This window comes from Drosophila simulans, chromosome X (genome assembly GCF_016746395.2).
Source record: "Drosophila simulans strain w501 chromosome X, Prin_Dsim_3.1, whole genome shotgun sequence".
Classification (NCBI taxonomy): domain Eukaryota; kingdom Metazoa; phylum Arthropoda; class Insecta; order Diptera; family Drosophilidae; genus Drosophila; species Drosophila simulans.
In genome coordinates, this window is record NC_052525.2 from 7,138,919 (window position 1) to 7,163,894 (window position 24,976).

Genomic DNA, 24,976 nt, shown 5'->3' on the forward strand with positions numbered 1-24,976 from the left:
CCTTGGATTAAGGTGACCCAAAACTGGCCTTGTAGCAATCATAACTTTCTTTATTGACTTCCGATTTCAAAGTGGCATACCTCTAAAAGTAATTGAAATTTCTAAAAATCTTTATTCAAATTTTTGATTTCGATTTTTTGAAATTTTTCAGTAATTTTTTTTTTATTCTCCCCATAAAAAATATAAAAAAAATTGACCAAAAATTTTGTTTTCTGATATTGACACCAGATGAACGTACTCGTCGAGCAGAGCTCCGGAAGGTATAACATTCAATGATCTGACTGTTTTTAGCCGATTTATCATATGCTGATTATGAGCTTTAGTGAAAAATTGCCTTTGAATTAGAGTGACCCGAAACTGGAATTGTAGCAATCATAACTTTCTTTATTGACTTCCGATTTCAAAGTGGCATACCTCTAAAAGTTTGTAATTGAATTAGCTAGAAATCTGTATTTACACTTTTGATTTTGGTTTTTTGAAATTTTTTAGTAATTTTTTTCGTGCTATCCCCAAAAAAAAAAATAAAAAAAAAATTGACCAAAAATTTAGTTTCCTGACATTGACACCAGATGAAAGTACTCGTCGAGCAGAGCTGCGGAAGGTATAACATTCCAGGATCCGATATTTTTTGGCCGAGTTATGATACGTTTAAGATGGGCTTCGACTGACAAATTGGCTTTGGATTAGGGTGACCCGAAACTGGCATTTTAACACATATATCTTTTGTTAGTGATACTGAGTGGCATAAGTCTTAAAATCTTTAATTTAATTATTTTTATAATAACTATAATGTCAAAAACAAACTAAAAATTGAACGAAAATTGAGTAATTAGAAAATGATATTAAATAAAAGAACTTGTTGGACTGAGCTGTGAAAGGTGAAATACTCAATCATTACACTTTTAATTAGCCAAGTAATGCTGCGCAAAACAAATTATGATGACATTAAGAAATAAATTGGTCCTTTTCTAAGGAGTATTTACTTGTGTCAATGGGCTTTAATATACATAGGACTTACACCGAAACTCTAAATTCAACACATTAGTGCAACAAGTGTGACCCCGTTTTTCCCTCCACAAAGTTGGCCATTCGATAGGTTCCTGGGCTGCCTGTAATTGCAAGCCCTTCAAGTGCCGAGACCCCCTTTTCCCTGACGCGCCTGGAAATGCAACTGAAACTGCAACAATTGGCGTCACGCTTGGCTGGACTATTGCATACGACTAGAATGAAGGAAGAGGGAGAGAGAGAGCGAGTGAGGGAACAGGACAGAGAACGCAGAAGCCAGAACTGGGAACTCGGAATAGGAACCCCATATAAACCATATGTACATAAATGTATGTATGTATGTATGTATGCGATGCTATGGCATAGGGCTGATTGAAAGATTATTTTGCACTGATAACGCTAAAAACGTATGGATGGATGGCCCAACCACCAACTTGCAACTTCCAACAACCACCGAGCGCAGCAAACAAACAAACAAACAACAAAAGTCAAATAGAGCGAGGCAAGAGCGGCACAAAAATTGCTGTTCGAAAATTGTTGCGCTTTGGGTTTGCGTGTTTACAATTTTTGCATTCATTGTCCGCTGCTGCTGATGTCTGCGGTGGTCGTCATCGTCATCAATTCGCAATGCATTTCCCACAGACCAGCGACCATCATCATTAATAATATTGAAAAGCCCTAATTACGGTTAAGTGGCCCAAACGAGGCAAAAAAAAAAAAAAGAAAAAAAGAAATGAGACACAGGAGAAGGAGGACCGACAGGGGGGCTTCCGTATCGAACTTTGCAAAGGGTTCGGTTCCGTTCGGTTCGGTTCAGTTTGGTTCAGTTTTGGGTTTCCAAACTCCCCTTGGCGTTACTGAAGCGAATCATCATCATCAGAACTGTGTGTCCCGCTCATTGCGTAAATCATTTTTCCCACCCCTAAGCCAAGTGAGGACGACTCACCTGCCCAAGGTGCACTAAAACTTGCAGGTGCATCAACCTTCATTCCTGACCTACGACGACCCTCGATGGTTCGCTCTCGTCTTAATGAAATCATTTATAATTTTTCTTCCTACCCTGTGTGATGTCTTGCGGTTGGGTTCGCTGGTTTTCTTCCTGGCCCTTCGGTATTTTTTTCTCTTGTACCTCTCTTCCCCGTTGAGTTTGTGTTTTCCTCCTGACGCTTGATTGCTCATTTCGAGACCCATTGATAGGGGATAGTTTCAGTCTTAGCACGTGGCTACTGGTGGATCACCTGCTTACAGCGAGTTCAGCTGCCCAAGGATCCGCCTAATGCTTGATCAAAAGTAAGAAACACGGAGCCACCTCAGCAGGCATGGCAATTTCAAGCACTTAGGCGCCTGGTAATACTTTGTTAAATATACTTTCTAAATGCTTTTTAGCATAACTGGGTAATCTTTCAGTAAACGCAAGCATTTTCATTTTTACAGTACACTTCAAAACCTACGGGCATTCGATTGACAGATAAAAAAAATTGAAAACAAAATTAGAAAACACACAAACAATACACATCATATTATATAGTTTTAGTAAACCAGAACAAGCTCCTTTCGGCCCACGTTTAAATTAATTGTTTTCGTTGCTATTACTGGAAGACCATCTCTATCCCCACAAATCCATTTCCCGAAGGAATGCATCAGAGTATATGGAGCGCGCCGCAGGTAGGTGGTTCTGGTGGCGCTTTGAAGGCCTTGGCCAGGAATGTGGCCAATCATCTGAAGCTGAACCGCAGCAATATGAAACGAGTGGTGGCCCAGGTGGTCGCAGAGCACCATACCCTCGGGGAGGTGGCCGACTACAAGGGTCACATGTACTTTGCCAAGCCGGATCGCTTGAATTTTCACGAGCTGATTGCCCAGTCCAAGGAGGCCTTCGATGATCTGTTGCTCCACGAACCGCGATCTGCGAAAAAGCAAGCAATCACGAAACGTTCGAAGTATCCGACCAATCCTAACGTTAAACTACAGATGACAGTATCACCACCGCAATTAGAAAAACCACAAAAGAAGCAATCAACTATTAGAAAGCCCGGTCTTCCAAAAAAACATTCAAGGCCAAAAATTCGGAGTCGGAAGAAGAGTTCCACCACCATTTTTCAGCTGGCGGATGCAGGTCGTCGTAGTCTAAATGGTGTAATCATTGACGAAACTCATTTGCCGCTCGATGGTGAGCAAAGGGAGATCCTTTTGCATGTGCCCCCGTCGCTAGTCAAGCGGTCCCGAAGGCGTCTCCGATCTGCCCAGACCAAGGATACATCGGAGAAATGCCCACCGCAGAAACCGGATAAGGATCCCGATCAGAAGAAGACAGGACCACAGAACGATGGCGAGAAAATCACCGAGGAGAAGATTCTTCAAGTTCAAAAGCATCAACCCGAGAAGAAACGCAGCGAAGTACCGAAGCCAGTAAAGAAAATGCAAGAAAACCACCAGAAAGAGCTGATTCGGTCACCTTCTCGCCCCCGATCGGGGTCCCCTTCGGTTCCTCAGGCCCGACCGTCTCCTTCACCAGTTCGTTCACAAAAAGTGACATCTGTTCGGAAAGCGAGCAAAGCACTTCGCTCACCACCCCACAAGACAATAAATGTCAAGAATCATGCCTTTAATCAACGCATTAAGGCGGGAGACACCAAAATGGCAATTTCCAAGCCTGCGGAAAAGATGAAATCGAGATCGATGCTAAGAACAGTCAAGAAAAAATCATTGCCGCAAAGAAGCTACGACAAGCCGTGGATACTGAAACGCTCTCAAAAAAGACGCTTGTCGGCGGGAGGATCTCAATTAAAGAAAAATTTACAGCGACCGATGAATAGCGATGTCAAGAGAAAGCAAAAGTCCGGTAAGGGAGGGAAAATCCAGCATTCAGCGAGAAGCACCAAGGTGGAGCAAACAAAAATCTCTGCCCAGATTAAACCCACATCACATGTTGGACGCCAAATGCAAAGGGTAAACTTCCCGTGGTATACTCCCTATCAATTCCAAGGTGCCGCCGGAGCAACCCAAATACCAAATGCCGGGGTCGCCATACCGCCGTGCCAATTGCTAAAAGAAAAAACCCGCAAACTCACTCAAAGACTATCGGTAACCCAACCAATTTCCCAAATGAAACGTCCCAATATCACCAGTCGCCAAAGGCACAATCTCCGTATGCGGGAGCGTTTGATAAGAGATTTGCAACGCGAAGAGGACATCGATGATCCACTAAGCAATGGATCGGGGGTTCTTCGCCGAGCCCGCGGTGGAATGCAACCATCTCAGCAAATTAAGGAACCTGAGCAACCGAAAAAGGAGCAGGATCATCGTTCTGTGGAGCGCGTGAGCTCGCGAATCAAGCGTTTGCCAAAGGGAAGACGCTATCGCCAGCCCATCGCCACCAGCGAGCGGATCATGATCCCGCCACCGAAGGTGAATAATAATAATAACAATAATAACAAATCGATGTCTCCAAGTCGCCCCAACTTCATTCCACGAGTCCGTCGAAGATTCCGATCCGTTCTGGTGGACAGCAGTCTGGGAAGTATCGCCTTAATGGGTCAGCCGGTGCAATCAAAGCAAACACTAACTCCCGCAAAACGTCACCTTACCATTGCTTTTATGAACAAGAGATCAGAACGAACAAATGCAGCCGTTCAGCCCTGGAAGTAGAACTCCTATACTCCTATTCAGCAAAAACATATTCTTTGGCACCCCACCTTTTCAACGATGCTGTATTATCTATTGATACTGTTCATTTGTCGGAGCTAATAAATTATCAAGTTGGAATGCCAATTAAATGGCGTCGTTTCCATGTTGAGTATGCTTTATAAACACGTAGTTTTTATTATTTTGTAACATGGGACCTCCGTCACATATTGCAACACAGGTGGGTTTTTTCCTGATTAAATCTATTCTAAATGAAAGGTTGAAGATCTAGCGTCGAGGTCAGGAATCAAAACCCAAAGGCTGAGCGCTTAACCCCGTGTCAAATGTCTTTCACTCGTATTCCAATATCCTTGCCTTTAACCCACATCTTCCATCCCATCCTCCTTGAATTATAGCAATTTTTTCATGCATGCAACAAGACAACAGCGCCAAATGCCATGGGGAGTCAAAAGTCAGGCAGTCGATGAGCTCAACAGAAAACTGACAACAGCGAAACACAACAAAGTACGTATATAAAGTATAAAAAAGGAAGAAATAATACGAATAAAGACTGAGGAGCAACAACAAGACCATAATTTAAGTCGCTAAAGTTTTGCGCCTTTTGTTCGCCCGGCACAAAAGTTATTGATAATCGCGCAAGGGTTGAGTTTTCGTCGAAAGGGTTCGAAATTGAAAAAGAAAGCAAATGTCAGGTGGTTGAAAGTTGGAGGTTTTTTGGGTTGGGTGGCTCATTGGTCGTTGGTGTGGGTGATTTAGTGTTAAATAAAAACTTTTAAATTGCCATTTGATCGTTTGTTTAGCGACAATAATGTCGTCGTTGCCAGTCTTGTTCGCTTTTCGCTTCAATTGAATGGAACCTGGGTCCTGTGACAGGTTTATAGGTCGCTTCCTTCGCGATATTTGTGCGAGTATTCCTTTAAAAAAGGGTGAGGACTTTTGCTCGAGGTGGGCCACAAGGCAAAGGACCTCGGTGAGGGCGTCGTGACAATGACATTGTTTCGCTGACAGTTGTAGCAAATTTATTGAAAAGGTGTTCCCTGGCATTTGTTTCCCTTCGTTTCGGTACGTTACGTTGCTATACTTTTTTTTTGTACTTTTCGTTAGCTGTGTCTTCGGGAATTGTCAAAAATTTATTGATATGTTGAAATTGCTTCTTGGCCTGCCATAAAAACTTTGACAGCTCCATTTTTTCTTTACCATACCATTGGTACGCTCATTGTAGTAAATTTGACAGCAATTGTTTCGTTTGACAGTTTGTCGTCTCTGGCAAAATGATGATGTCAATATGCAAAGCAGTTTTGCGGAATTGCGAGGGTGATGCCAAAATACCCAATCGAGGGTTCTCAGCTAGAATGAATGCATGTATAAACGACTGAATGAATGGGTTATTGGCGAGTTGACAGCAGACGTTGACAGCTTGCAGAATTTTTTTTGCTTGAAAAGAGATTTCTTTGTCATTGAGGTATTGATTGCAGTAGCTTTGGATAAGAATGAAAAAAATCACTTCTTACAATTGAACTTTAAACCATTGCCATTGAACTCTGCCTGACCAAGGCTATCCGCAATTTGCGTTTCAATTCGAAATTCAAGCACCAAAGCCACCATTTTCCCCACCATTTCCACTATATTTATGTATGAGCATAGCAAACACAATCGCCAGAGTGGGAGAGAAATATTTTTTATGAGACTGTTTCGTTTTTCGCTTAATCACACTAGAAAATCTCTAGAAATGGCAGAAGGAAGATGGGTTAAGAAAAAACAAAAAAAAAAACGAGGCGAGCGTTCAACTTGAAAATATGCCAAAAGACAATTGGTTGTCGGGTGGTTTGGTTGTTTGCCTGTTCGGAACGCTAAGGGCACGGCCCAGTCACCAGTCAGTTTTCAGACTTCAGGCCCCGGAGATTCGAAGACTCTTCTTCCGACTCCGGTCTAAGTCGCAGTCTTAAGTTTTCTTCAATGTTAAGCGAAGCGTGAATAGTATTAGAGAGCCCAAAGAGGAGGCTTCTTCGCCAGAGGGATAAAGGGTGGGCAGGCATTTATTAATAATTACCACACCGACTGGGAAAGAGCGAGATAGATCGAGAGAACATAGTTGGAAAATTTATTTGTTATTTATCTTTTTGGCATTATGCATGAATGGCAATAAAAAAAATACACACACACTCACACATACCGAGGGGTATAGTATATAGCTTTATTCTTGCTGCTGGCATAAATAGTTAACCAGAAATATGCGGCAGCAGATCATAAAAAATTATAACAATCCATTCGCTTGTAACTCTCGAGTTCTCAGGTGTACCATCGCTCCTCTCTGGGAGTTCAGTCAATAGATTTAGATCACTTTCTGCAGGGGAACACGGGGCGAAGATGGGACACAGTCCCGGCACAAAGAGTCATAAAAGTAATGAGCTGGGCACGACGGCGATGGCGATGGCGACAATCATGATGTAGATGATGAACAGCAAGAAGTCTTAACTAGGCAGAGAATACCGGGCAGTGCGTACCATTGAAATACGGCTCATCAACTTTATAATTTAGAATGCGAACTCGCCCACATAAATATATCCAATTAAAGATATTTAAATACTTGATTTTAAGCTTTGCCCATGAATCAGTCGAAATCCCCTAATCAACAGAAAAAAGTTTCTATTATGATACGCACTTTACATGCAATCACAATTCAAGAACATTTCATTATGATTTTGATAATGATGATGTGACGGATGCTAATCTTATTGACTTTCGCAACTGTACTAACCACATGTCAGATGCGAAGAAAATAAAATAACAACCTTCATGCTTGTATTTTTTCTTTTGGTTGAGCTTCCACTTATTTGCGGCTGAGGAATTCCTTATCGCAGGGCAAACAATGAAATAATTTCTATGATTCCTAATGTGAAGTGTTATTATTGTTAAGGCATTTGCTCTATTTACTTATTTGTTCGGGGGGACAACTTCCCCTTAAAAAGGCCCAAATAAAAAAAAAAAAGAAAAAACAAAATCACAAGTTATTCTAGGAAAATTGGCCTCATGGCTTTGGCATGCTGCGGTTAGCTGATGAAACCTAAGCTGAAGCTGAAATCCACGACATAAAAAAAAAAAACGAAATGCCCAGGAAGGCAATGAGTTTTCGGTTCTATATCTTATCGCTCTTACCGGAGACACATGCATACAGAGACCAAATAAACCGAATGCCGAACACCCCCGCAATTCACGCAAGCCGGGTCTGATAAGTCGAAAACACAAATGAATCTATGGCTTATCAGTACCAGAGTCCCGAAAATGTGTACCTTCTACCATCCTCTACACACCTCCCTCCCTTTGAAACAGGGTGTGTACATTGTCAGGGATCGCATTGTTCAGTGTGGAACTATTTCTTATTTGCATAAGAACAACAGGTGCCAGCGAAGCAGCAGCGTCAGCATCTCGAAACTGAAAGATGACAGGCGTTGCGCAATGATCATGAGATCTGGAAAGTGGACCAAGTAACATCGTAAATTACGTTGGAAATGTTGAGATTAATTGATACTAAGTATCCATTCTGCACAACGGTGTAACTGAACCTTTTTACACGTTTTCCAATCAGAATTAAATTTATTACACATTAAACATTCCATAAGCTTTTACATCGCCATCCATCCACATTGCGTTCAGTTACGGTCCCCTTGATTAACACAATTTTCCCATGGAAAAAACCCAACCAATCGCACTAATCACACAATCTTCAACCGATTTCAACAACACCAAAACCCAAAACGAAAAAATCTCATCAAAAGTTTTATAAGGAAATACCCACAAGTGCCTCTCTCCAGAGTCCCCGCACTTCCCCATGGGCCGTTGCATTCGAGAAATTTCAATAATTGCGGCTCATTAAAAGTGCCCGGATAATGGGAGCCCGCCGCAAAGTACACACCACATACTCTCGGAAAACACTTCAGCCCACCTAACACTTCCGATTATGAAATTTGTTCATTTGACAAAATGCCATAAGAGAGTCAGTCAGCTGTCGTTGGGTGTTCGTCTGTTGTTCGTCCGTAGTTCGACAGACAACGGTAATCACAACATGGAAATATCTATAATGTAATTACAATTACGACCAGATCGAGGTGACTGTCGGTAGTTGTTGAAGAGAATCAAGTAAAACGCTAAAGCGATCACAGAGAAAAAGGCAACCAACCAACCAGCGAAGACGACAACGACAGCGACTAAGACTCATTAAAACAATTTTAAAAAATAATACAAAATAATTACAATAAATTATGATTACGCTTGACAGTGACAGTGGACGCGGACTCCATCGATGGTGGTTTTTGGTGTCTCAGTGGAGAGTAGAGAGTACTGAGTTCCGAATACCGAGTACCAAGCACCTAGTGCCGATTACCGCCACAGGTGCAACCGAGAGACGGCGTCATCGACTGGTGACGATGAACAGGCAACCGCCGAAGAAGCCCTGAAGACCAGAAGACCAAAGACGATGACGACGACACCCAAGAATCACTCAACTGTGGCCAAAAAGTTCGTTGTTCATTTGCGCTCGACTCCCGGCTTCATTATGCTGGGTAAGCGGAATAGTTAAAAACGGGTATATCAGGCCAAGCCGGAGTGTATTGAAGTTAGTCTATTAAATAACATTAAAATAAGGCTAAATGAGTTGCCAGAAAAAATGTTAAGCTCTTAATATATATAAATAAAGTAAAAAATGCAAGCAATTTATGCATGTGAAACGAATAGAGTGGAGCTACAGAAGATTAAGTATTTCCTTTTGCCCAGGGTAGGCGTACGTCGAGTTTTCCAGTCTTGAGACCCATTGCCTGCCCTGATGGTTTCTGCCATTGCTTTCCGTGTGCACTTCACCTCTTCGCTTTAATTCAATTCAATTTGGCCACAGAAATAATTACAAACTGTCCAGGTTAACGCGCAGCGTGTGAGCGTCGCAAAGTGGCGCCGCCCAGCGCTGATGACATGTACTACCCGTTCCAAGGGCAACTATATGTATATAGTCATCCAGGTTTTTCACATCTTAGAGGAGTTCTCCAGGGAGTATAGTAGACTACGGGGGCGCCCCGAGGAAGGGGGGATTTATCAAAAGGCCATTAAAATCAAATTGAGGCGCAGACAAGCGACAAACAAGTCCAAATAAATGAAGAGATGGAGATGTCGAATGTGATGGACTGATGGAATGATGGACATGTGTATTGGGCCCATACATCTGACGAACTCGATGCTCTGTCAAATGCATTTCTGGCGACATAAAAATCTCCTCGAATCGTTAAAAATGCATCATCATCAATTTTTGATGCATATTTAATGTAACGAGAGGCTCGCGAGTATCTTTGTATCTCTTCGATGGCATCTGTGCACTGAGCAGGAAATGTGACTGCTTTTGTACTTTTAAAATCTTAAAATTTAAATCCAGTTTTTACAATCAAGTGTATTTGTATATTTCGCTTGTTAAATATCAATTTATTCTGTTTTTACCTTAAATAAATTTTTTATATAATAATATTATCTATATTGAAAAATGAAAACAAATAACATTTTTTTAGTGTAACTGTGCGCTCCTCCAACATTAACTGCAAAGTGCGGCATAAAAATTGATTTACTCTCAACGCTGCGTCGGCACACGAAAAGCGAGCCAAATACCGAATGGCTTCGATTTTGGGGCCATATCGAAGACATTATAGCTCAATTAGAGGCGTTAAGTCCCTGACCAGTAAGTGACGATGACGATGACAATGACGATGCCCCATCCCCGGATCCCCGGATATCCTAGGCAACAAGATTCCAATGATCCTGCCACTCCTTTGTCGGCATTTCAATTTCATGGTATGTACCTGTTTCGCTGGTTGTCGGTTAACCTCAGGTCTGGTAATCTATTGAGCCTATTATTGTGTGCTTACAATGCCCCTAAATGCGACCACAACAAGTAAACGCGAAATTTCACAGGCAAACACAAATATCCGCTTCCCGGAATCCTCAGATCCTTGGGTGTTTTATTATTATGCGGTCGGTGAAAGTTCTTAGGGAATCTGTATCATATCAGAAAAATAAACTAAGCACACACTTCGATGGAAGTCCATGTGATGTGGAATCCGGCTAGTTCCATATATTTGCCTGCGAAACACTTGGCTGCTTTCCGGTGGTCTGGTCGCTCCCCCAAAAATACAAAAAAAAAAACAAAAAAAAAAACTGAAAGAACCGAAAACCCAAAATTAAAGTCAAGTCAGACCAACTTTCATAAATTAGTCATTGAACCCGGCAAATGGGCAGTCACAATGGCGGCGTGAAATATATAAAATCATAATAGTAATAAGCTAAATGCGAGCATAACAACAAAGAAGGGGCTCAGCTAATTTTGTTACAGTGTGAATCCAGCGCCAAAAGCCCACTAAAACAATATATAGTATCCGCATCAAGCTGGGTCTACGCTTTAATAACTTTCAGATCTTTTGGGTTCGCTACTTCACTTTTGGAAGAGTACATCGACTGACGAAGTTAGTTTGAAAAAAAAAAATAATATTTTAGGCTGGTAAAATGGTTTACCGAGGAATACATTTTGTAATCGAATTCAATTCATAATTTCATAATTTATGTATTTTTTTCTTCCCTAACAAAACTCAGTTTAAGTGCACATTCTCGGCGTTAGAATAATAATTACGTTACCATTACACATCTTTCATCTTAAGACCTAAACCTCTTACCCTATCCTACACCCCCTATTCCTGACTTTCCTCCACCATTTGCCATGGGCATTCCCCTACAAACTCTTGAGATTCCCGAAACGCTCTTGGCTCACCTTCGAATGCCCAGTCAACTGAGCCAAAAAGCCACCCACCGGCAAATGGCCCAACCGAAAAATATTTAATTTATGCAAAAAAAAAAAAACGACTATAACCTGGATATGGATATGGATGTGGGATTATGTGTGGCGTAGGTACTACGTGTATTCAAGGGAAACTTGACTTTTGAGAGCTGCGGGCGGAGGCCGAGGCATTTCCATTTCCCAGGGGCTACGCTAATTAGCCAAATACAAAAACCCAAAAAAATAAAAAATGCATAACTAACAATGAGCATAAAATTTGAAAAATGTTTTCATTTCTTTCCCATTTTCTATGTTCTTTTTTTTGGTTGATAAATATATATATATTTTTGTTAACTCATATTAGAGGCATTCGTCCAGAAAACGAAATTCAAAAATGGCGCACACTCGAAAAAAGAGCAGGTGGAATTTGAGCAGCCACCGATAAGAAAACTTGAACTCGGAGACGCTTGGCTGACCGACTGACTAACTGGCAAACTGACTTAATGACTAACTGGCGAACTGACAAGCCGACTGAATATCTGACTGATTTTGGCTTATCCGCAACTGTACGCTGTATTTTTGGACTTTTTTGTCTTGGCTTTTTCGTATTTTCCTGGGCTGTGATCCATGACCATCGCCATTTTTATGATTTGCCAAAATAAACAGAAACTTTCTATCCACCTTTGGTGGGGTCGAAGAGCCAAGAGATCGCCGGCAAGCTGCGTGAAAATCAAAGCAGCGATCAAAGTTCACCAAAAGTAATTGCTGGGCCATGGAAAGTTTTGGAAAAAAGTTGTAACATAATACAGCTTAAATGGGAATTTTATTATTATTTAATAAAAAAAATCATTATAAATTCTGTTGGCAATTTACAAAAACTCCAAGTAATAGATTGACCCATTTTAATACAAACTGCGCACCAATGAGGCCAAAAAAAGCACGTCTTTTAATTTTATTTCATTGTCAGGTTTCTGTTTTGTGGCGCCAGAATTCAACAAAAACGGATGCAAGTCACAGGATGTCTTCAATAAGCAAATGATCTGCATCAGCATACGTATTTGTATCTTTAAATGTATCTTTGCGGTTCTGCATCTGAATCTGAAGCCGCGAGAGCATTAGCCTACAACACACACGGTGCAATGCATTTTTAGTGTAAGCAATAAAATTTACTTTTATTAAAGAAAAACGAACCAAATTCAAAAGAATTTTTCGCGACTTGTTTTGGCGTCGACAACGACAACGACGACCACATAAATTTAAAACCACCTACACATAAATTTTTGCTAGATACAAAAAATAAACTGCAATAATCATTGCAGCAGCAACAGCAACAGCAAAAGCAAGTGCAACTGTCAACTATTAAATGACATTTAACATGCCCACGAAGTGTCGCAGGGTGTAGATCTAGTGGGGCAGTTGGTGTGGGGCGGGGTGGTGTGGGGTTTTGGGGGTGGATAAGACAGGCCACCAGATTCCCGCACCACCAGGCATTAGTTTCTTAAAATATCATTTCAAATTTGAAATCAAGTCATCAACGGCACCGTCTCTTTTCGTTTCGTTTCGTTCGGCTTCCCTCCTCCACTTGTCATATATATCTCGGATTCAGATTCTGATTCGAGGCAGCGCTTTTTATCAGTCAACCAGTGTATGGATAATTTCAATTATAATTTATATGCGATCACAGTGCTATTTTTAGACAAGTGACATCTCTGCCATTTCCTCGGCTGTATGCCGAACGTCATTGCATGGGGGAAAAGCCGGACTTTATGGAGAATAGTGAAAATGCCTTCTTGTAGTCCAATATATTTTCCATTAGATAATACCCTCGATCGCACTATGGTCCAGAATTCGTTTTTTTTGGCATAAAGTCTAAATTTTTATGTCAATATATCGTCCTCTAGCAATTATTTTCTAATAGAAAATTGATCATATAAATAAGAACCAAAAACAAAATTGACCGAAAGCTTCACTAAATCGTTTTATGAGCTTTTAAAGTTGAAGTGTTAAAAAGCTGATTGAGAGAATGCAATTTCCGAAAAATTACTTGCTTACTTTTGCATGTGGTATGATCGTTAATACGCATCCAAAAATTATAGTAAAATATGGAAAATAAATGCCAAGGTATGATGTTTTTAACTTATTTAGGTAATATATGTATAGTTGTACTGTTTTTATGTTGTGTGACATCCAATTTATGTGTATTTTAACAGAAAATTCTAACGTGTCCCCTGTGTTTCGTGGAGTATAACTAATTTTCTGACAATTTCTGACAAAAGTTAAAAACGTCAGTTTGTACCTTTAACTATTGTCTTTCACGGTAAAGTAATATCTTTTGCCCATTTTTGCTCGTTTTCTTAAAAATTTGATTTTATATAGGCAATTTTGAGTTCAGACATAGCGACCTCCTGGACATTTGGAGGCGTAACAATAGGCAAATAAGTTATGTTTCAGATTACGTTTATTCCGCAATCAACAACTATAATCAGGAATCGAAAAAGACAGAAGAGATTGACAAAAAAATAGTAAATTTTGAATTATTTATTAAAAGAAAACTGCCCGAGTGTAACAGACAACTAGAGCGATTTATTTCCAAACATACCAAGTGGATGGCGTCTAAGATAAGAATTCTTGTTAGTGATTTTGAAAACACCAAAACACCCCAGCAAATGGGACGCCGAAACTTATCCTACCAAAATGCAGGAGAAAGATTAAAAAGGAAACTGAAAATGCGAGTGAAGCCTGGAATAAACTTTACAAAAGGGACCGACTATCACATGCAAGGAAAAATAGTCGGATCAATAGGATGAGTGATATTTTCCACAGAGCGATTGATAACTCGGACCCACTATTATCAACAATTAGTTTAAAAGAAAGAGAGAGAAAAAATAGGAAAAACCACTTCCGAAGGCAGTAATAAGTCTTTTGGAAATACAGTATAATTTTAAACCTGATCCATGAGACAAAATATTGGATTCACAATCTGATTCTGATTCGAGTTCAGATTCGGAAATTTAAAATGTAGAACTAGAAAAAGAAGAAGAGGGCGATTATTTTTAAAACAACAATATACACGACTTTAAAAAAAAAAAAAAAAAAAATGATATTTCGTTGACTCCTGAGTCATACCAGTAGTTAATATGGGAGGCAAGAGAGGGCGTGGTCGCACAGACTTCAAATTTTCTGTGCAAACTATTTGTGATTTACCAACAAAATGTACAAAGTTTCAAGTCTGTAGCTCAATTTTTAGACTTTATGCCAAAAAAATCGAATTCTGGACCACAGTGGATCGTGGCTATGTTCATTTTCAAAGAAAAATGGTACTAATGGTGCTAGTTTATATGCTTACAAATTTAGAAATGTGTTTTTATTTGAACTACATTTTTTTTACAAAATTGGAGGTATTACGCAAATTATATATTAAAATATAATTTTATATTAAAGGATTGAGGAATTGAGATATTATTCCTTTTATTTAGACCTGCCATTAGAATTTTTGTTGCGTTGCTCGAAAAATTTAGGGTCCTTTAGATCCAAAACACTTTGCATAAGAATTTCATTTTTCTGGCGCTCCATACGCAATTCCCTGGCCAACTTAATAACCTCCTTGGCCAATTCTTTGGGATCACTGACCTGTTCGAGGAGGGATTCGGCACAATCATATCGTCTTTTAATGGGTTTTTCCGAACCGAGAACTGTGGCCGAGGTCTTCTCAGGTCCTTTTGACCAGCATGATATTAGTTGCTGCCAATCCAGACGAAAATGTCGTATTCCTCCTATCGCCAAGGTCCTTTGCTTTACAAAAAACATTCTCGCCAGACTCTTGAATTTCAAATACAATATTCTTAATTGGAAAAAGTGGAATATTTTTTTTGTGCTTACCGATTTCCAAACGAAATGTTATAACCGATACTTTGTGTAAGCTAAAACTAGTGCTTTACGTGTGAAAGGCAGTGACTGAATGAGTGTGAAAGTTTTCAACTCGCCTATGACAGCAGGAATTAGAATGCAAGGACTACTTGGGACAGAAAAAGGTATAAGTCCCCAAAGCAGCTGGTTGAGGGGATGGGTGCTTAAACTTGCTACCATATGGATTTGCGGCTTGGTATAGAGCACGCCATATGAGCATTACCACCCCACTTTGTCCCGAAATCGGGCACATTATTCATTATTCCGAACAACTTCATCAGCGAGGAAGAAAATGACGGGGAAATTCTTGCATGAACTATTTGCCACATATACACATTCGATGAAAAATTAGATTTGCGTTTTGCATACAACTAAGGGCTCGAACTTCCCTCATACTAAAATACAAAAAATAATGTATATATATATATATGTAGAAAAACATAACAGTTAGAAGTCGCAGTCGCATTTTGATTGATTTGAATGTTACGTTGAGTGCGCAGCTCAGCTCCGCCTTGGATGTGTGACTGATGATTGATGGACTTGCCAGTACCCTGCACTCCCCCAACTTCCAACTACCGATTGCCAGACGACCCTCAAAAAAAATATATATTCTCTTACCCAAAAAAAAGACCAATGTTTCCTTCTTTGAGAGGAAAAAAATACGAATCGGAGAGAAAAAATAAATGTAATTTCCAGGTTCTGACAGGCGTATGTCAAATTCGACGACATGCGAATTTTAATAAACAACAAATTGGCAACAAAAAAACTCAGAAAGTTTAACAGATATTAGTCAATATAGGAGCAGAAATGGCAAAGATTGGTTAACACTAAACTATTAAGCGTGCTTTAGTTACATGTTAGTATCCTAATATTATAGCTGCATGAGACCCATAGCTATCCTTCAACATTTTACACATCATTTCCCACAGAAGTTCACACATTTCCCACAGTCGACGGTTAAATCCTTTTCAAAGTGCCAAGTGTCAAGTGAATGACCGAGGCAATGTTCTGGATATAATCTTCAAGTGATAACTGGCCCTCCTGCTAGCCGATTTTGGCTTGACCCAGTGAACTTTCTCTTGTTTTCCAGTAGCTCCAGAAAGCTCACGTGTGTGGGAGCCGAAACTCAAAGTCAAGCCAAAGACTCTGACTCAAAGTCAGCTCTCTACTTCCCCAAAAGACGATGGCCGGATGTGGTTGCGTAGAAAGAGTCGTGGTGGTGGTGTTACTGTTTGTACCGGTAGTGGTGGAGTGGCGACCCCACCAAGTCGGCCTTTCAAGAGCCACAAAAAAAATATATCAAACAAGTAAAAAAATAAAAAACAAAAAGAACCAGAGAGCCAGCCGCTGAAAATGTCAGCGACAGCATGCAATGCGGACTTTCTGTTTGTCTAAGACCGCTCCAGGTAACTAAAATAATAACAATAATAGTACATAATACTAAGTCAAAATGCCAACTTCCGAAAGACGAACTCCGTCATTACTCCATTTTTACCACAATTAAAAGGTGGATGTTGTGTCTTGAGTGTCTGGGTGAATGTCTTTCCTATCTCTCCCCACTCTATTTCATTTCGTTTTATTTATTTTTTAATTTCCATGTGTAGACCTTTCATCTTGCCACTCTGTGTGTTTGTCTTTTTGGTTGGTTTTTTTTCTTTTCTCCCTGGGCATCATCACCCAGGCTAATGTCAACTTCCGTGGAGTGAAACCAAAACGAAAAAAGGGAGTGGGGCTCGAAAAGCTTATCGGAGCCAGAGGTTGAAGTTCAGATTGGTTAGGAATTAGTTTATTTATTAACAAGTCATTTGTATATATTACTATAGCTAAACAATAGTTTTGAAAAAATGCAACGAATATTTATATATTAAACATTGACTTAACCAAAAATCCATCAAGTGATGGGAAGTAAAATGGGGAAACACACGCATCCATGGGATAGAGATAGGCCTTCTCTGTGGTTTCCCATCGCAAATTATAAGCCACGATGGGAACCCAGCCGATCCATCCAGTCCCAGCCAATTCAATCGCAGTACCAAGTACCCAAGTATCATTCCAATCCCTGGGTTTCGTGCGTGTAAAGTTTTGCTTTTGTCGCGGCATTGTGTTTCGAAAGTCGCTTAACTGACAATTTAAGCGAAAGATAGATAGAAATGGTATAAAACGCGATCCGTCGCACGCAACAAAAAAAGGGGGATTTTTAAGGTGGGCGAAAAGTCTGTGGAAAGTCTATAAAAAAAAGGATTCAATATAGAAATTAATGTTGGGCCGCCTTGCCAGGAATCGCTCGACAAATGGAATGGGTAACAAGAATGCCAAATGAATTACGATAAGCAGCAGGCGGCCACCCACCGAAAAACAACAAGGATAAACAAGGAAAGTCCGAGGGCGGGAACGTGGTGAAAGAATTTCCAGGGGGCCGCCAGCGAAAGGGGCGAAAAATTGCACCAAAAATTAATAAGGAGCCGGTTCACAAGAAAAGTAAAAAAAAATTTCGACTTGTGTAACAAAATCTTCGGCTGCAAGCTGAACCAAAAATGTAGGCTCTAACGGCTAGAATGATGAGCGACAAAATGAAAATTATTATATATTTAATTATATATTTAAAAATATTTAAAAAGAACCGGATATATACATATACTTTAGTATATTAAATATTTCTGCGTAATTAAATTCTATATATATGACAATTCAGAATTCCATAGCTCGAAAACCCTGTGCATCTTTAAACCAATATCGTACATTTTTTAAAATATACCCCATATACCCAATTTTTTCGATTATAGCGCATTTCCGCCAATGGGCAAAGGTAAAAAATTATTGAAAGTTTATGAAAATAACAGTAGAAGAAAAAATGAAGAATGGAAAAACCAAACCGAAAAAAAGAGTAGAAATAACCCAAACACAGCACAACAATTGCTTGCCGGTGTCGGTTGCGGCTTTCTTTCTTTCTTTTTTTTAACTACAGCAACAGACGGTGTCGCTGGGGTTTGGGGGGCAGTAGAGGGTTAAGACGGCGTCAACATTGCTGGGCGGCATATTGCAGCCTTTGATTCCTTTTCATTTACTTTTCTCCGATTTTTTTCCTTGCCTTAGTAAAGGATACAACCCACAAGAAGAAGAAAAGAGAAAGGGGAAGAAAATTTTATTGTTACACCAGAAAAATAACAACAAACCAGAACAGAACGGTGAGTGGGTAAAAGGGGGTGTTGGGCGACAGCAGGGCGTCGCATTTTGGCTACATTTCCGTTTCCGTCGAAGACGAAGTCAAAAGTCCAAAATCCCGAAGTCGAAGTCAAGGAATATCGAAGACGATTACTGGTAGAACGAGAAAAATGGCAAACAAAGCAAAGTGGGGAAATCCTTACATACACTTATATATATATATAAATATATATATATATAGGCAAACGGTTAAAGGCAAAAAAGGAAATTATAATAACTTTTTTCTTTTCTTTTTTTTGCCTGCTGGTCAACTGCAGCTGGCGGCCAAGAGGGGTTATGGAAAACTCGGGGGGTTGAGAGGCCAGCCGATTGTTAGTCCTGCCTAAGAAACACTGTTTACATTTTTAATAATGCAAAAGCAACGGCTGAAAGAAAAAAATCGAAAGGCTAAAAAATTATGCATTGAACAGTGTTGAAGGAAAGAAGCCGTCTACACTCAGAAAAAATACTACTTATACCGTTCTTAATTGTGTGATCAGAAGCACATTTTTGTGTCTCAGAATTAGAGTTATAAGTAATATAATTTTAGAAATTAATTTAAATAGTGCACAATTTTTCTGAGTATACGAATTATTAAAAGGAGTTCAGCTCAATAAACCTGCAGAACAATGGCCAACCCCCTCCCATCCCTTCGAGCAACTAATGATTGAAGTCTATATACCTCCCTGACTACCTTCTTGGTTTTTTGTTTTTTTATTTTTTTGCTACAATTTACAATTTTTATTACCCAATTTCTGCGAGTCAAATTAAAAATTAATTATATACATCCAAAGGGGATGGCTGGCGAAAAAAAATAAAAAGGAACCAAAACGAAAATCAAGCAGTGAAATCTTTTTGATTTCTTGGCGATTTTTTTCCTTTTCTTCAGTATTACTGTTGTTGTTCGAAATAATTCAATTAAATGACGCCACACGATGATTGCCCCAAAAGGCGGACGGAAAGGGGCGGTGGGTAATAAAAAGGGGGTGGAAGGAGGTTGATATGGTTATGGTTAGCTGCCAGTTAAAACGCACGACGCAATTAAAAACTTCCTGATTAAAGCCCCAAACGAAGGCAACAAAATAATGAGACATCGCAGAAACAAGAGTAATACTAAAAGCGCACACAGAAACCGAATCTGAATCTGAATCGGAATCGACTACTGAGAGCTACGAGATCGCCGGGCACACAACAAAAAGATATCAATTAAGTGGCCACACGATGAGTAAGTAAATGTGAATTTCGACATTATTTGAATTTGAATTTACGATGCAACTGAACTGGCAAACCCAAATCCCGCATTTCGTCTCCAGTGTCAGCAATTTGAATAATCAAGTAACTCAATTAAATTGAAGGAAGTAAAATCATAACTTAAATCGTATGATAGGATAAATGTCATTTAATTTTTTGAAAAAAATGTGCTGTGATCCTTAATTGCAAATTGTAAGGTAACGACATAAATGTGTCTCAATTTTTAACGTTAGTATACTATACAAAATACAACACGAAGCCTATGATTTCACCATGATCTCCTTGAAAATGATTTCCGAAAACAAAATCACATGCATACAATACCTTTGTTTGTTGGAAACTGAGGCAACATTTTCGAATTAATCATTTAGCAGGTAATGCAATAACAATAAAATATTATTATTAACAACCAGTTTACCCGGCGACTATTATTATTATCGTTATTGTGATTGCTGCTGCTTTTTTTTTCGAGCTGTCAGACAAAAAGTACAGTCCGGCCCAAAAGTCGCCTTGAATTCAATAGGCAAAGGCTTTCGGTCTTGTGGTCAGTTTACTTTTGGCAGTCAGTGTATACGGCCGAGTCATGACAATAAAGCAAATAAGAGTGGAAAAAAGTCACCAGTTTATGACAGCAATTAAGTAATTTTTTAAACACTCTCCGCACTTGGCCAACAGCAGTAGCAGCCCAAAAAAGGGGGGAAAAAACACAAACCTCCCAAGTAAAACAAATATGGATCTGGTATCTGGTTATAATTTTTTTCTTTTGTATGTGAGTATCTTACTTAAGCAACAACATAAGCAACAAAAATTGTCATAAAACTGCCAAAAATATACGTTAATTACCTTTTAAAGGTTTTTCAAATTAAACTCGTTAAAATATGATGATTCCCTCTCTGTCTGTCTCTTTCTGTGTGCAGGAGAGACGGCAAGAAAGCACCGTTCCAAAAAGATCGGAAAGGGCCACTTCAGCAGAGACATTGCATATATAACGTGTGAAGTTAATTAAACCTGTGTACAAGTTTATTACAAAATATGATTTTAGTTCACACACAACCAACAAGAAATCTTAACGAGTGAAGGAGACTGATAGTTTAGAGCGAGATAGACAAGTTGAGTCAAAGCTTTTTAATATGGCGCACAATATGGCGGCTACCTTTGGGGTTTCTTGTTTTTACCATTTAATCAGTACGGGAATTCTGAGAAACTTGGGTGTCCAGAAATTCTGTGGGAACATTTCTTTAGTGAAAGAACAGAAAAACGATAATTAAATGCGCTAAATAAGTAATAAAGGTATATAGTATTCGTTTGCTTTAAAAGTCACTTAATAACATAATAAACAAGTTGGTCTTTACCTAATATAATACGAGCCGATAAATATTTATTATTTACTTTGTATGAAAATATATTACAAAGGGAACGTATATGGAATAGGGTGAGGATACTGCAGGCAACACATGCACTGATGTATGAATACCAGTGTTATTAATAAATGAATTGCATGTTAACAATAAAAGTTAAGAGCGGTGGCCAAAATGGAGCAACATGGGAATGAAAAGCAGCTGAAAACCCGTGAAAATGACGATGTGTACGGGAATATGTGTGTGTACTTCCTGCCGGGTTCCGTTCAGTTTTCGGTTTCGGGTATCAGGTTAAAGCCAACCGGCAAACAACAACCGCGAATAGTTGGTAATAATAATGAACGAGGCGAAATGAAACGAATGAAACGCTTGGCTTTTGGCTCCGACTCACTGGCTCCTTGCCCCTTTTTCCCTTAACGGCGGAAAAAAGTAGATTAATATCTCCCTCGAGTCCTTTTAGTCAAGTTTATACCTTATATATTTGGGTCTATATACATTTAGGTGTATTCAACTTTCTTTGCATATGAATTATAAGCGCTTCACATGTCCCAATTTAGGCAACATTGGAATCCTAAAATGCATTGAAAAATTACCTTCAACGGTGTTCATTTGGTTACAATTAACTTCAAGAAACATGATCATAAACATCGCCCAAGGAAAACCAAACTAACGGGCGATTATCTATCAATATAGTAAAATCTATTATTTTGAACACATATTCCAGAAAAATCCCACTGTGGTGTGTCGCAGCCAAATTTCGGACTTCTTAAACAAAAGCCAACGAATGAGTTCTCACATGCAATGTGTCTGAGTTCGCCACATCGACTTTCGTCATCTATTGGTTCCATATGCAAACACAATACACCTTATGTTAATATACACACGAAATGTAAGTTTATATGCGATACATATATACATAAATATAAACCCAACTATTACCGCAAACAGAAGTAGAGAAGAAATACTAAAATGTGGGGCTATCAGTCAACAAGAATGAGGATGATCTACCATATATGCCATTGATTTTTAATTCTGGCATCACATACTACTTTTAGTTAAAGCCCGAAATAAAACCCCTTGGAAAACTACACCACTGATCGAAACAAATATACTATAGCCAACAAAGAAAAATGTCCCACACTGCCGTCGTTGACTTTATTCGTATTCGTTTTAAATGAAAATTAATTTATGCGAATCGATAAGCCGTCGGCTGGCCGTTGGAAAAAGAAAAATAAATTTGCGGGAGTTGTGGAAAAACCCCCTCCGAGTCCCCTTAATGGCCGCTAGGTGGCGCCACGATCATTTAGGTCGCCAACAGGCCGAACAACATTACATTTCATTTCAGGACCTGTCAACCCTTCAACCCCTGTAAATACGGTGTGCGTGTCCTGCCAAGGGAATGTTTTTTACCACCACCCCTTCAACTAACCATTTTTTGGTTAGTCACTGGTCAGTCGAATGGTTAATTGAAGTCATTTTTCTAGCCCTCGTTTTGGGCTGGCTAACTTGACTCCTCGACTGTTGCCACCAATTGGTCATGTGCATTTCATTATTGAAAGGTGATAACAGTCCTTCGTTGGACAGACGAAAAACGGGGGTGTTAAATGGGGTTAAGTCCCTGGCAATTTTGAATGCATGTCTGGGCATACCAGTCGGTATTAATGGAGGTCTCTCACCTTTCGGTCTTAAGGTGAGATAGCCCTTTTTATCACCTTAAATGCTAATTTTAGTTGAAGCTATCAATCTTAGGGAGTGAACTGCAACCGAGACAAAGATTTAAGATTTGAGACCAGCCCAACCCAATACTATGATTCTCCTCATTTTTTGGTCCCGCAAAGAAATTATCACGATTTGGCACGTCGATCGCAAGGGACAATCGTTAACCCCGAAAATCGATAGACATAGAATGGTTTTAATGATCTCGAAATAAAAACTCGTAGGCCGTAGAATGCCGACACGTGCCCAAGCGATGCCAAAAGCTCGGAACTTGAAGAGTTCTGCGTAAAGATTTCCATCATCATGAGGCGATGATCATGGTGATGATGATTCGTCCCAATGCAACGCACGCATAAGTCATAAGGGAGAACTGAAGTGCGGTGGGGATATGGGGGATGGGGACTTGATAAAAATTATTACACCTTTATGGGTGATCACGTACGCAGAGCGAACAATAAATTTCAGCTAGAAGAAGCAAATAAGCTGATGATGGAGCGAGATGACAGATAAGGAGAGTCCCATAGAAGTCAAGAACAAGCCTCTCCAGTCTCAACTTTTGCCCTTAATTACTAGACACAGGGGATTGGTAGGGTATGTAGTACACACACAGAAAGGTAAGTGGGGCTCTATATAAATTTTGAAGTGTAAATAAAAGTATAAATCAAAATTTATCTTAAAGATTTTTGTTTTTTCTAGCGAGGCTCAAAGCTAACGTGGCCCAAAATAAAAAATGTCTTAGTTTTTGGTTGCTTAAAGAGTGGAAGTGAAAGGTATTGTGTCACGTAATGAAAATCCTCCCCGATGGCATATGTTTAGCCAGTAATAACGTAATAAATATTCAAATTACACTATTCCTCTCCATTCGAGCGGCCATTTTTCGCCCATTCGAATTTCCATTTCTCCACCTGGCCAGCGGACAAATAGCCAAACGTCAACATTAACACAACTAAATGTATATATCAAGAGCCACATAAACAAATACATATAGACGCGGGTCGCGGTAAAAGGTCGCGGTATTGGTAAAAAGTAAGCTATATCACATTTATAGTTGCATTATGCTAATCAAATGACACCCAATGGTGGCATATCGAGTCCCCGGGCTGGACTTTCGACTGACCCCTGTGTTTTTTGTGGGACCCTCGGGTTATACAATTTTATATATGGGGGTTGCTCGCCCGGTCGCATTTATTTTGACATTCAAGTTAATAGATCGGTTTTGGCCATAAATTAGCATTTTATATAGGCATATAGGTGTGTAAGGTTCGTTATGTACTATACGAATACTATATTAACTATATACGAATATGTGTACAATAATATATCCACCTTTATAGGTTCGTGTGAGTTGTCAAGTGTGGCGGCCAAATGGGTTTGTTCCCCGGTGGCGGGTTTTTCTTTTAATTCTATAACAAAAAAGTTATCGCGACTTGAGGGAGTTGTTGACTTTGCTGTGGATAAGCGATAATTATACCGAAATCGAAAGGCGGTGGAGTTATTCAAATGTATCATGTAATTTGGTGGCTTTCATATTAAACAGTATACTGAAGACGTAGTTTTCCTAATGTCATTTGCTTATTGATCCATTCAAAAGTTACGTTTTGTGTCACAAATCAACCTAGAGTGCTTGAAATCTTAACAAATCGTATCCAGCTAAAGGTGTTTTATCGCCAACAAGCCAAAATAATATCAATTTAAATTATGCAACGGATGAAACCTGAAATTTCACACATTTTTTATCTCGTTGTGTGACCATCAAGTGGCATTGATGATCGCTCGGCTACCTTTATTTCACCTTTATGCGGACGAAATTCAGCTGCTGTCTGGTATTTACATATGAAACAAACTGACGAAACTCCAAAAAACTTTTCGGGTAGAAAGGAAGGAAGCAGGGATCAATCAATAAGAGTTTTGGTTATGTAAATGACGAGGAACCGAGCATACATACCAACATCACATATTTTCATTTCCATCCGTAGACCCGAAAGTCTAAAATATCGACACCGACTCAGAAATGGGTCTGCATTTATAATTATGAGAAAATCGCGCTGGCCGAAAGGCATCGATCGGGCAGACATCTGCACCCATTAGAAGG

The 24,976-nt window shown here is 39.5% G+C and overlaps 2 protein-coding genes across 2 annotated transcripts; one reads left to right on the forward strand and one right to left on the reverse strand.

Annotated features, from left to right (window-relative positions):
• Window positions 1-2,379: 2,379 nt before the first annotated feature.
• LOC6725374 (serine/arginine repetitive matrix protein 1) lies at window positions 2,380-4,815 on the forward strand. The gene has a single exon (XM_002106355.4). It carries the CDS (start codon window positions 2,641-2,643, stop codon window positions 4,651-4,653), a length of 2,013 nt encoding a protein of 670 aa, XP_002106391.1. The 5' UTR covers window positions 2,380-2,640; the 3' UTR covers window positions 4,654-4,815.
• Window positions 4,816-14,819: 10,004 nt separating this feature from the next.
• LOC27207964 lies at window positions 14,820-15,487 on the reverse strand. The gene is made up of 2 exons (XM_016183589.3): window positions 15,332-15,487; window positions 14,820-15,271 (listed from the first exon to the last, which is right to left on the reverse strand). Exon 2 carries the CDS (start codon window positions 15,257-15,259, stop codon window positions 14,921-14,923), a length of 339 nt encoding a protein of 112 aa, XP_016038427.1. The 5' UTR covers window positions 15,260-15,271; window positions 15,332-15,487; the 3' UTR covers window positions 14,820-14,920.
• Window positions 15,488-24,976: the final 9,489 nt, after the last annotated feature.

What these genes read in the sequence shown, in the direction of transcription:
- LOC6725374 (XM_002106355.4), top strand. Translation starts at nt 2,641, where the DNA reads ATGCATCAGAGTATATGGAGCGCGCCGCAGGTAGGTGGTTCTGGTGGC.
- LOC27207964 (XM_016183589.3), bottom strand. Translation starts at nt 15,259, where the DNA reads ATGTTTTTTGTAAAGCAAAGGACCTTGGCGATAGGAGGAATACGACAT.